The sequence below is a fragment of the Oncorhynchus clarkii genome, chromosome 6 (genome assembly GCF_045791955.1).
Source record: "Oncorhynchus clarkii lewisi isolate Uvic-CL-2024 chromosome 6, UVic_Ocla_1.0, whole genome shotgun sequence".
In the NCBI taxonomy this organism is placed as follows: domain Eukaryota; kingdom Metazoa; phylum Chordata; class Actinopteri; order Salmoniformes; family Salmonidae; genus Oncorhynchus; species Oncorhynchus clarkii.
In genome coordinates this window covers 17,276,976-17,290,959 of record NC_092152.1, presented here as the reverse complement: position 1 = coordinate 17,290,959, position 13,984 = coordinate 17,276,976, and the positions used below count along the sequence as shown (strand labels likewise).

The 13,984-nt window shown below is 41.9% G+C and overlaps 1 protein-coding gene across 2 annotated transcripts in view; it reads right to left on the bottom strand.

Annotated features, from left to right (window-relative positions):
* The window catches only part of LOC139410675 (DAB2 interacting protein a), a 122,641-nt gene that overhangs the window by 23,598 nt on the left and 85,059 nt on the right, over positions 1-13,984 (bottom strand). For both annotated transcript variants that reach the window (XM_071156067.1, XM_071156069.1), the window contains 4 exons: positions 6,130-6,283; positions 5,265-5,363; positions 4,594-5,148; positions 675-819 (listed from right to left, as the gene is read on the bottom strand). In XM_071156067.1, coding sequence (XP_071012168.1) covers positions 675-819; positions 4,594-5,148; positions 5,265-5,363; positions 6,130-6,283 — 953 coding nt within the window. The remainder of the gene's footprint in view (positions 1-674; positions 820-4,593; positions 5,149-5,264; positions 5,364-6,129; positions 6,284-13,984) is intronic.

The following is a 13,984-nucleotide window of genomic DNA, read 5'->3' as shown; positions in this document are numbered from 1 at the left end:
TACTTTACGTCATTCCTATAGAAAATAATGTACTTTTTTACATTTCCCCTGAAACCTAAAAGTACACGTTACATTTTGAATGCTTAGCAGGACAGAAAATGGTCCAATTCACACACTTATCAAGAGAACAACCCTGGTCATCTCTACTGCCTCTGATCTGGCGGACTCACTAAACACAAATGCTTCATTTGAAAATTATGTCTGTGTTGTAGGCTATCCATAAATTAAAAAAAACAAGAAAATTGTGCCGTCTGGTTTAAAATAATATACTTATAATACTTAAGTATATTTTAGCAAATACATTTACTTTTGATACTTAAGTGTATTTAAAAGGAAATACTTTTAGACTTTTTTGCTGGGTGACTTCCACATTAGCTTGAGTCGTTTTCTATTAAGGTATCTTTATTTTTACTGGATACTTTTCCCACTACTGAAACAGTCACTTTAAAGAAAAACAATGAATAATTGATCTGAAGAGTCACTTAAAAATGTACTGTGTGTGGAGAGTACATGGAGTTTTTCTGAAGGCCAGATACTAGCCAGAAGTATGATACTTAATGAACAACACACAGGCCTATTTCATGTGTTCATGGCTCCTCTTCTATCTTAAAATACTTTTGGTCTCTGCAGTAATAGTAGCACTGTCCCCTTTAGAGTGTCTGGATGTCACCTACCTAGTGCATCCTGCAGGTACTTCTGCCCCACCAGTTTAAGGTACTCTTCAATGGCTTTGGTGGCCAGTGTGTTCTCCCTGAAGATCAGGTGCTCGTTCTCCCCACAGCGATCCACTTCTGACATCATCAGGTCAGTCAGGAAGTCCTGAAAGGAAAATAGAACTGTGAGGCCTTGTTCCAATACTTTGAAAATAAATCTCCCCCTTCCTTCCCTGTAGTGATCTCATCCCATTGGCTAGGTAGGCTAACAGCAAGGTTTCCACAACATACTGTAGCTTTCACCAATCCTATCATGTCACCATAATTCTCCGAAGGGAGGGAGGGAGGAGGAAGGAAGCATGCCTTTTTTAAGTATTGGAAGGTGTCCCCTCGCCCCATATTCACCGCCAAGAACATACAAATACAACTGGTAATAAGGTGAGTGAATGGGCACCGTTTGGGCAAAAACTGGTTTAATCAACATCGTTTCCATATAATTTCAACCCCAAAAATATATGTGGTGATGTTGAATCAACATGGAAAACTGATTGGATTTGAAAAGAGTCACCAACGTAAGGGGATTTCATATGTTCTTTCACCAAACGTTTAACCTAAATCCAATGACATGTTCTGTTGAATTCACGTTAGTTGACAACTCAACCAAATGTAAATCAAAACTAGACGTTGAACTGACGTCTGTGCCCAGTGGGCAGGCAGAGGCTGATCAGAGCTGCATCATGGAACCTGGCAACCAGCCTGGTTCTGGGAACAGATCTAGATAGTGTGTATTGCAAGGAAATTAGCCTATCAATGTGATCTGAAATGCAGCGCGTGAACAGTCTCTACATAAATAAATAAATGTACTGCTGCACAGCCTAAGCCTGATTGATACTGAGAGCAGTGAGTTTGGACAGAGAGAGAAAGAGAGAGACAGGCAGCTCAGACAAGTGACTCTTCCTCTCTTATCGATTCTGTGCTAATGGATCAAGTGGTTAGCCCCTCCTTTCCTCCCCCCCCCCGCCCACACATAGAGTCGTTCTCAGGCGGTGTCCTTCTTAACCAGTCACACTCCCTCTTTATGAGCTCCTGTAATCTGCTCTGGTTGACTGCAGTCATATCTATGGAAGGCATTGTGATAGGCTAGCTAGGCTATGCATGCTAATGGGGCATCAAAGGGAACATGCTATCATAATCCCAAAGACTGTACCAGAGAGAGAGAGGTAGACATTTCAGCTACTGTACGCACAGTATTTACTGTATCAGTCAAATGTAGGCTAAATACCTGAATGCTCCTCATCAATGTAACTGGTATCTCTCATGTTGACAAGCTGTGGACCTGACAAACACTAACACAGTCACTCAAAGCACACAGTCACTGACAGCACAGTCACTCACTGCACATCAGCCACACACATGACTAAGCTATACCCGTCTCACACTACTTTACAAGCATTTCGCTACACTCGCAATAACATCTGCTAACCATGTGTATGTGACCAATAAAAATGTGATTTGATTTGAGCCGGCCTGGGCCGGCACGGTTACACATCCACCATAGTTGTTGGACCCATGCTGGGAAAGGGCAATGTGAAAAGGAAATGTTCCAGGTCAGCAAAGTACAGTTCAGCTCAGCACAATACTAGTGTGAAAAGCGTTTTACTGTCCCACTCCCTACTGCTAGCCCCAGACAGGCCTGGAGAGCGGCTAGAGGTCTTTAACATGCCCTGACTGCACATACTAACACTATGCCAGGTGGGTAACACAGTAACACGCTATGCCAGGTGGGTAACACAGTAACACGCTATGGGTAACACACTAACACGCTATGCCAGGTGGGTAACACACTAACACGCTATGCCAGGTGGGTAACACACTAACACGCTATGCCAGGTGGGTAACACACTAACACGCTATGCCAGGTGGGTAACACACTAACACGCTATGCCAGGTGGGTAACACACTAACACGCTATGCCAGGTGGGTAACACACTAACAAGCTCTTATGCTGTTTGCCTTTTTGAAGTTGTAGCCAATAGCAACAGTCATTTTAAAATGAAAGAGAGCCTCTAGACTAGGAGGGAACCTAAGTGAAAGCGTAGGGCCACGGATCCTTATCTATCCATCTATTGGATTAGGGCTAAACAGGGAAATTAATGGGGAGGGGGTGTGAGCCACCACAGGGCAGTGGATAGATGCATAATGAGGCAAAGCTCCACTTGTTTCTCAGATCAGAACGTAGGCCAACGTAAGAAAGGCTGTTTAATGAAGCTCCATCGCCCTGTTGCTTTTCTAGCAAAGACTAGTAGGCGTAAGCTTCTGTGGGGCATCGGCATTATTACAGTGGTGTTACATAGCAGCAGAAAAGTTTGAGGGACAAAATCTAAAGAGAAGTTTCTATGCTGAAACAGAGCTCCGCAATAACAAGTGCTGACCTTGTGCACACGAACACACACACACGAGTACATTATCTTTCAGTCTCACTGCATAGTTTTACAGCAGGAGCTGAAGAGTGGATGGAGCGGATCAGGAATTAACGAGGACGACTAGGCTAATTACCACAGGGGGCTGACACCGCTTTCCTTCCTGGGACTGGTGTGAGAGAACAGCACAGTGGCCGTGTACCAGATCACAACCTCATTCATATGAGATATAGCCTTGATTTCAACTAGATAGATCACGTTCATGTAGCTCCAGGCATGGTGAGACCTGATTATCTGCGCAGTTTGAAATAAAGACGGAACGTTGATAAAGACGGAATCTTAACATGACCTATATTGGTGGACATATTTAAAAGAGATCTTAAAACACATTTTTAACTTTGCTTTTCCTTAGGGTGCTTTTTAGTTGTTCAATTTGTCATTCTTTAGCTTTTTATCTCAAGTTTATTGTGTAGTAAATATTTCAGCCTTTATTTTCATTGTTTTTTATTTGTTGCAATGTCTGAAATGTGCTGTATAAAGAAAGCTTGATTTGATCTCTGTAGTAGGGAAGATTTTCATGTGTGGAGTTCAGCTACATTTTCAAATTCCATTACTGTTGGTTCAAAAACACCAAACAACAATCCCTCAATGGCATGTATTGATTACCTGGACTTAAGAAGGACTATTTACCACATAGCCTAACGTATGGCAAGTGGTGAAAAACAGAGACTGAATTAAAATGATCTAGGCTTATGTTTCAAATGTAACATTTTGACCACAGCCCATTGTCCTAAATTGGAGGTGTTAGCAGCAGTTAGTGTACACAAGTCCCCTTTCAGCTAGTCCTCATTAGAAAGTGCTGATACAATGTAGTGTTGTCATCACAGTCCCCCAACCACCCACTCTAAGCAGGGGTGGAACCCATTATCTTTCCACAGTAGGGAACACCAGAAAACATTTCGTAACGGAAAACGAAAAGTCCCAGTAGTACATCCCAGTAGTACATCCCTGTTTCCGTTCACTTTCTTCTGTTTGACTCCTAATAAACACGACCCTCTCCCAACCCAAACAGGAAGCATTCACATTCTTCTAGGTCTAGGAGACTGCTTATAGTAAGCATGTGGGAGGACTCCCAAAGACTAGAAATATGAGGCTAACTTGACTTTTAAACCCCAATCCTAGACGGAGACAAGATAACCTTATCTGGACTCCTTTTCAAACCCCAGACCCTTATACTATCTTGCCTAATCTTTTGCAGCTTTTGTGTGCAATATGCAGCTGAGATGTTGACTTATCTGAGACAATGGTATCACTGACTGTGACCAATCAAAACCCTCATAGTTGTAATGATTACAATAGGAGAGCTTTGTCTTTACTATCAATTCGATCTGGGTATTGTTTATATTTGACATTCGGCAATATTACTATTTTGGACTATCATTTGAAAACAGAAATGCAGAGAACACAACACACTACCGTTTGAGTGTAGGACAGCCTCTGTGGAAAGTAGGAGGCCTTACCTTAGCCTTGCCGGTGCTCTGTAGGATGTGAACCAGGGCACTGGCCATCTCCTCCTTGTTCTTCACACTAAGGCCAGGCTCCAGGATGGAGCACAGCAGCATGTAGTTATTGGTGATGTACTCGGCAAACTCCTTATATGACTCCATGGGCAGGATACTCATGCTCTGGTACCGCGACTTGAGCCGAATCATAGGTCCGGGAGTTTTCCCTTTGTTCGGGTTGGGCGTGCTCACAGAATACCACTTCTCCACAAACTGGCGTCCCGTGACGGCACCGACGGGAATGTTGACCAGGCCCACATAGTTGTTCTTGTCCTTCTTTTTCTTTTTGTCCGACTCCTTGTACAGGTGGACAGTGACACTTTTGACGGAAGGTAAGTTGTTGAACTCAAAGTGCTCTCCCCAGAATACATTGTCCATTTTGAATTTGCAGGTAGTCCGTGCGTAAAGCGTGTCGTCCAGACACAACTCACAGAAATACCTTTTCTTGGCTGGAAGGTCCTTGGCCTCAATAATCCACAATTTTAGAAGGTTCTCCACACGCCGACTGTTGTCCTGTGAAAAACATCAAACATGTGAGACTTTTCCTGGGTACTTTGACATGTATTCTATTGTACTGTTATTATTTTCTTCCACAGAGGGCCCTATACGCTATATAGCATTTGGTTTACTTTGTTAGGATGTACAGCTCTCCTTAAGTTTTCCATCCATTTGTCCCTCTCGGCAGATGACCGACACGAAAAGCATTTGGTTCCAGTGGAAGTAGTTACCTGTGAAAGTATGGCAGATGATTAAGCCCTTTGGGTTATGAATCATGAAAAACACCATATGTGTGTATCAATCTTGTATCAATCTTTTCGAATGAACCTTTATTTAACTAGGCAGGTCAGTTAAGACCAAATTCTTATTTACAATGATGGCTTACATACCCAATCTAAAGCAGGGTTGGGTATCACACACACACACACAAGCTGCGCTGCAGGGTCTGCACAGTGCACACTGATACCAGACTAAACAAAGCCTGGACAGCAATTGAAATCCTCTTGCACTTGATCATGAGAGAAATGCTTGTTGTTTTTTTGGCTGACCCCGTCAGACTTCCTCTCGGTCACAGAGCCTGTCCAGCTGGCAGCGTGCTTTAGCATAATAGGCAGTAAATCCTTGTGAATGGGGACCCCTCGGAGCTCACCTCTCAGAGCAGATCCACAGAGAGCAGGAGCATGGAGATGCCAACAGATGGGTCAGACAGACACACAGGCCCCTACCAGGCAGGAAGAGGAGGGGCGGGGAGACCCTCCTCCCTAACAAATTCCCAGCTACACACACACACTACCCAAAGGCACTGGCTGCTTGACAGAAAGTCAGAGACCTGCAGGTTTTCAGACATATGTAATGGCAACGAAATGAAGAGTATATTAAACACAATGCATTATGTACAGAGGTTCAGGATCCTAAGAAATAATATTAAAATGAGTCAGCAGTCAGCGAGCCTTGAGCTGCGACAGTCATGACAGGCAGTGGTGGTGGTGGGCTCACCTCGAAGCAGTAGTCCTGGCCCAGGATGCTGCCGTGCACCGGTTTGATCAACACCTCATCCTCCATGCTGAGATCTAAAGCTTCTACTGCACTGCTGGGGCTGAGCAACGACTCGTGAGACCGCGATTCCTTCAGCCTCGGCATCAGATGGGATCTGGGGGAGAAGAGGAAGAGACACGGTCAGTCAGTCACACACATACAATGTGTCAACGCAGGCAACAGCCAGTGCGATGTCCCACACAGAGAGGGCTGAGGGGGGCATGTGAACCAAAACCAGACTGGTGTTGTGGGTACACCCTGTCAGATGCCACGGGATCTGGCTCTATGGGGTTGGCATGACTGGGCTCTCTAGTCTCTCCCAGCTGGTAGCTCTTCTGCTTGGACGTCTTTTTGATGGTATAGCAGGTGGGGACGCTGCTCCAACACCATGCTTTAAAGTGCCTCTGGCAAATGGCAGAGCACAGCTGCAGAAACAGGGAGGTTGCATTCTTACTGGACACTTAGTCACAGATAGTAGGAGAAGAAGACCAACATCAAGACCGTTAAAGGTGAACGGCAATAACACAGCTCAAGAGAACAATTGCTATCCTTGAAGTGAAAGAAGCCAAGAAAGCCATACTACCCCCAGTAAAACATACTACCCCCAGTAAAACATACTTCCCACAATAAAACATACTGCCATACTACCCACAGTAAAACATACTACCCACAATAAAACATACTACCAACAGTAAAACATACAACCATGCTACCCACAGTAAAACATACTGCCCACAGTAAACATACTACCCATGGTAAAACATACTACACCACAGTAAACCATACAACCCACAGTAAAACATACTACCCATGGTAAAACATACTACACCACAGTAAACATACTACCCACAGTAAAACATACTACCCACAGTAAAACATACTACACCACAGTAAACCATACAACCCACAGTAAACATACTACCCATGGTAAAACATACTACACCACAGTAAACCATACAACACACAGTAAACATACTACCCCCAGTAAAACATACTACCCCCAGCAAAACATACTACACCACAGTAAAACATACAACCATACTACCCACAGTAAAACATACTACACCACAGTAAAACATCCTGCCCACAGTAAACATACTACCCATGGTAAAACATACTACACCACAGTAAACCATACAACCCACAGTAAACATACTACCCATGGTAAAACATACTACACCACAGTAAACCATACAACACACAGTAAACATACTACCCCCAGTAAAACATACTACCCCCAGCAAAACATACTACACCACAGTAAAACATACTACCCACAATAAAACATACTGCCATACTACCCACAGTAAAACATACTACCCCCAGTAAAACACACAACCCACAGTAAAGCATACGGCCATACTACTCACAGTAAAACACACTACCTACAGTAAAGCATACTGCCATACTACTCACAGTAAAACACACTACCTACAGTAAAGCATACTGCCATACTACTCATAGTAAAAAATACTACTCATGGTTATACATACTACCAACAGTAAAACATAATACACCACAGTAAACTATACTACCAACATTAAGCCATGCTACCCCCAGTAAAACATTCTACACACAATAAAACATACTACCAACAGTAAAACATACTACACCACAGTAAAACATACTACCCCCAGTAAAACATACTACCCCCAGTAAAACATACTACCCCCAGTAAAACATACTACACCACAGTAAACCATACAACCCACAGTAAAATATACTACCATACTACCCACAGTAAAATATACTACTATACTATCCACAGTGAAACATACTACCCATTTTAAAACATACTACAGTACCATACTACCCACAGTAAGCCATACTACCCACAGTAAAACATGAGAGCGGATACAGATAAATATATTTCTGCAACCAAGTAACTTCAAGGGTTCCTTTTAGTTTTATTTGTTCCATATATGAATTGTACGTAAAAATCATGGCATCCGTAATACGCACTCCGTCTTCAATCCACAACTCAACTGTATTTTAATGACTGAAAAAGACAAAAAGACAATTAAGTCTCACAGATAATATAGACAGAGAGAGTAGAAGAAATGTTTACCCCTACAGTGCATGTTCATCTTTTCAGTTGTTCTGTAAGTGGTGTTGGTTAACACATGCACACTACAATCAATGTCTAGGAGGATAAGCAGGGCAATTAAGCACCTGCTGGGCAGCAAACAGATATCTGCTGACTCATCGCTCCCCTGGCTCTCCATTGGCTGCATTAATTAAACATGGCTCTACTTCCTGCCTCAGGGGATGAGTCTGGAAAAAATCCTCAGGTAATGAATTTGTCGTTGTATTCTCTAGCTCAACTTATCAGTGTGGGGACAGAGTGAGATACTGAGAACGATACAGAGAGAAAGGCATAACTGGCAGAGCTGAGCGGACTAATATAAACCTTCCTCTCTGAGAAGCTAGATCCCTTACAGGAAAACTTTTAGCATGTCGGTAACATTTTAAAATGGGGAGCTCTGGATGTATTTTGTTCTTGGTGACTATCTTACAAATGTGAGTTTAAAGTCGCTTACAATAAGTCTAAATGAAATTAAACAAATAGACACAGTTGTACTAGTTTCCATGCAGTACTGTTATAGTGGTCTTTGAATAGGAATGGGTCGGTTTCCATAGTATGGGATCAATAATATACATTTTTATAAGCATATTTCTAGTCAATGGCAAACAAGCTTCTAGACCAAACTCCACGGCAGTAGGCTAGCTATGTAACTCATGTTGCAGTCTGTTAATGCACTGTGCTGACAACTTTTCAGATTTTTAATTCACTTATTGAGAGAGAGAGATTCATGGTTGTCTGATGGCAGCTATTCAACTTGCGTTCTGTGGCTCAGCATTTACCTAATGATCGTATCAATGCCACTGCAGGCTGTTGGGGGCCAAGCACACACACAAGGCCATTATGTAATGAAATTAGCATTGTTTCAATGAACTCATTGGACCAGTGGTCTTAAAGGATACAAGGTGTAAACAGGGCCAGGACCGCTTTGATTTTTTCCATATCCCCTGCCCCCTAAAACCGTTTTCATATCCCCTGCCCCCTAAAACAACCCATTTCCGGCACACCATCATTTTCAGTAAACAAATCTGTGCACCAAAATGCAATTTGATTCACTGTTGAAGAAAAAGCCATAATACTGTTTTCTATGTGGCATAGGCTACAGATGAGCAGTGGCGTTTTAAGGATTTCCACACATGGGGAACATTTGCTCGCAGGGCCCGAAAAAAATCTGCCTTTTAAAAACTTACAATAGCCCAGGTCAATGAAGCGACACACACACAGAGTGTACGATATTAGGAAAAAATTGATATACATTACCAGTCAAAAGTTTGGACACCGCTACTCATTCAAGGGTTTTTCTGAATTTGTATTATTTTCTACATTGTAGAATAATAGTGAAGACATCAAAACTATGAAATAACACATATGGAATCATGTAGTAACCAAAAATAGTTTAACAAATCAAAATATATTTCAGATTTGAGATTCTTCAAAGTAGCCACCCATTGCCTTGATGGCAGCTTTGCACACGCTTGGTATTCTCTCAACCAGCTTCATGAGGTAGTCACCTGGAATGCATTTCAATAAACAAAGTTAATTTGTAGAATTTATTTCCATCTTAATGCGTTTGAGCCAATCAGTTGTGTTGCGTCAAGGTAGGGGTGGTATACAGAAGATAGCCCTATTTGGTAAAAAAACAAGTCCATATTATGGCAAGAACAGCTCGAATAAGCAAAGAGAAACGACAGTCCATCATTACTTTAAGACATGAAGGTCAGTCAATCCGGAACATTTCAAGAACTTTGAACGTTTCTTCAAGTACAGTCACAAAAACCATCAAGTGCTATGATGAAACTGGCTCTAATGAGGACCGCAACAGGAAAGGAAGACCCAAAGTTAACTCTGCAGCAGAGGATAAGTTCACTAGAGTTAACTGCACCTCAGATTGCAGCCCAAATAAATGCTTCACAGAGTTCAAGTAACAGATACATCAACATCAACTGTTCAGAGGAGACTGCATGAATGTTATCAGTATAAAAGACACCTGTCCACAACCTCAAACAGTCACACTCCAAACTCCACTATGGCCAAGACCAAAGAGCTGTCAAAGGACACCAGAAACAAAATTGTAGACCTGCACCAGGCTGGGAAGACTGAATCTGCAATAGGTAAGCAGCTTGGTTTGAAGAAATCAACTGTGGGAGCAATTATCAGGAAATGGAAGACATACAAGACCACTGATAATCTCCCTCGATCTCCACGCAAGATCTCACCCCGTGGGGGTCAAAATGATCACAAGAACGGTGAGCAAAAATCCCAGAACCACACGGGGGGACCTAGTAAAAAAAGGGACTCAAATCCTGCAGTGCCAGACGTGTCCCCCTGCTTAAGCCAGTACATGTCCAGGCCCGTCTGAAGTTTGCTAGAGAGCATTTGGATGATCCAGAAGAAGGTTGGGAGAATGTCATATGATCAGATGAAACCAAAATATAACTTTTTGGTAAAAACTCAGCTTGTCATGTTTGAGGACAAAGAATGCTGAGTTGCATCCAAAGAACACCATACCTACTGTGAAGCATGGGGGTGGAAACATCATGCTTTGGGGCTGTTTTTCTGCAAAGGGACCAGGACGACTGATCCGTGTAAAGGAAAGAATGAATGGGGCCATGTATCGTGAGATTTTGAGTGAAAACCTCCTTCCATCAGTAAGGGCATTGAAGATGAAACGTGGCTGGGTCTTTCAGCATGACAATGATCCCAAACACACCGCCCGGGCAACGAAGGAGTGGCTTCATAAGAAGCATTTCAAGGTCCTGGAGTGGCCTAGCCAGTCTCCAGATCTCAACCCCATAGAAAATCTTTGGAGGGAGTTGAAAGTCCGTGTTGCCCAGCAACAGCCCCAAAACATCATTGCTCTAGAGGAGATCTGCATGGAGGAATGGGCCAAAATACCAGCAACAGTGCGTGAAAACCTTGTGAAGACTTACAGAAAACGTTTGACCTCTGTCATTGCCAACAAAGGGTATATAAGAAAGTATTGAGATAAACTTTTGTTATTGACCAAATACTTATTTTCCACCCTAATTTGCAAATAAATTCATTAAAAATCCTACAATGTGATTTTCTGGATTTTTTCCCCTCATTTTGTCTGTCATAGTTGAAGTGTACCTATGATGAAAATTACAGGCCTCTCATCTTTTTAAGTGGGAGAACTTGCACAATTGGTGGCTGACTAAATACTTTTTTGCCCCACTGTATATTTACACTAAATACGTATAACACACTGTTTTTGTACATACATTTTTTTGCTGCATCTTGGGCCTACCACGGGCCTGGGCCATCCAGGGGCTTCAGCCGCGGTAAGTTCCTGCATTTATCCAGTCCTATGTGTAAGTAACAATGCTGACAATGCCACAACCATAAAAGGTCAGAATCATGGATCACATGACTTTGTAAAGCACGCTACATAGTTCAAAGCTGCACGGTCTATTGTAACATACAGTTGAAGTCTGAGGTTTACATACACCTTAGCCAAATACATTTAAACTCAGTTTTTCACAATTCCTGACATTTAATCCTGGTAAAAATGCATAGTCTGTCTTAGGTAATTTGGGATCATCACTTTATTTTAAGAATGTGAAATGTCAGAATAATAGTAGATATAAAAGCTGAAATAAATCATTATTTCTTTCATCACATTCCCAGTAGGTCATATACACTCAATTAGTATTTTTTGGCATTGCCTTTAAATTGTTTAACTTGGGTCAAACGTTCCCGGGTAGCCTTCCACAAGCTTCCCACAATAAGTTGGGTGAATTTTGGCCCATTCCTCCTGACAGAGCTGGTGTAACTGAGTCAGGTTTGTAGGCCTTATGCTCGCACACACTTTTTCAGTTCTGCCCACAAATTTTCTATAGAATTGACATCAGGGCCTTGTGATGGCCACTCCAATACCTCGACTTAAGCCATTTTGCCACAACTTTGGAAGTATGCTTGGGGTCATTGTCCATTTGGAAGACTCATTTACAACCAAGCTTTAACTTCCTGACTGATGTCTTGAGATGTTGCTTCAATATATCCACATAATTTTCCTTCCTCATGATGCCATCTATTTTGTGAAGTGCACCAGTCCCTCCTGCAGCAAAGCACCCCCACAACATGATGCTACCACTGTGGTGGGATGGTGTTCTTCAGCTTGCAAGCATCCCCCTTTTTCCTCCAAACATAACGATGGTCATTATGGCCAAACAGTTCTATTTTTGTTTCATCAGACCAGAGGACATTTCTCCAAAAAGTACGATCTTTGTCCCCATGTGCAGTTGCAAACTGTAGACTGTTTTTTTTTAATGGCGGTTCACAAAGTCCTTTGCTGTTGTTCTGGGATTGATTTGTACTTTTCGCACCAAAGTACGTTCATCTCCAGGAGACAGAACGCGTCTCCTTCCTGAGCAGTATGACGGCTGCGTGGTCCCATGGTGTTTATACTTGCGTACTATTGTTTGTACAGATACACGTGGTACCTTCAGGCATTTGGAAATTGCTCCCAAGGATGAACCAGACTTGTGGAAGTCTACAATTTTCTTTCATAGGTCTGACCCACTGGAATTGTGATACAGAGAATTATAAGTGAAATAATCTGTCTGTAAACAATTGTTGGAAAAATGATGTGTCATGCACAAAGTAGATGTCCTATCCGACTTGCCAAAACTATAGTTTATTAACAAGAAATTTATGGAGTGGTTGAAAAAGGAGTTTTAATGACTCCAACCTAAGTGTATGTAAACTTCTGACTTCAACTGTACGCCCACAACTTCATAACAGCCGATTAAATTAGATTGGACAGTGTCTCTGCGACAGTAGAATTCTTATTTGAGCTAAACACATAAAAACATAAGCAAATACTACTTACAGTACTGGCACATTTAGATATTTTGATGTATGAAGGGGTAATTTATCAATAGCATATTCTACTCTAGTATTTCATGGGGTTATATGTATTGCTGTTCACCAGACAAGTGGCACTACTGTACAGACAGGTCCCATCGCTATCATTTAAAAATAATATCAGTAAAAAATAATATCCAACTCTATACTGATATTGTTGTTCATGTTTAGAAACCCCAGAGATATTTTATCTGGAGAAAAAAATAAATGTATCACTGATTTTGTCACCAGCATTCAAGGGATTAAGAACACAGTGCTGGCTTAGTAGTGTCCCAAATGGGAGAATCAACATTTGGAACACAGACAAATCACAGGATGTAGATGATGTCAAGCCTTATAAAGTGAAGATCCGGTGATGCTGCCAAGGAACTGGATGGCTTATAGGAGCCTGAATAACATAACAGGAAATAATAAGGCCATTAAGTGCGGAGAAACAAGTGCCTTTGTGACTCGGCTGAGTCAAAAGGAGTGCATTACTAAACACAGAACATACTGGAGATATAAAAATATATTTAAAAAATGAAAATGTGGATACAGTAACATGTCTGCATGTATACAATAGACTGGCACAGAATGAAGAATATAACTCAGTCAACACGAGCTTCAAATTTCTATGCTATAATGTTTTCAGATCCCTCTATGCTAACTGCATAATGAAGAACACTTTATTTTCTGCATTCAATCTTTCATTTAACTCATGTGGCCTTGCCATGTAGTTCATGCTTATTTCTGTCTCATTCTAGTCTCATTTAGAGTGAGTAAGAGGCATAACGCTGTTTTGTAGTGTTATTACACCAGATGTAGGCTATTTCATGCAGTCTTCGGGGTTGCCAAGTTGCTGGGCGT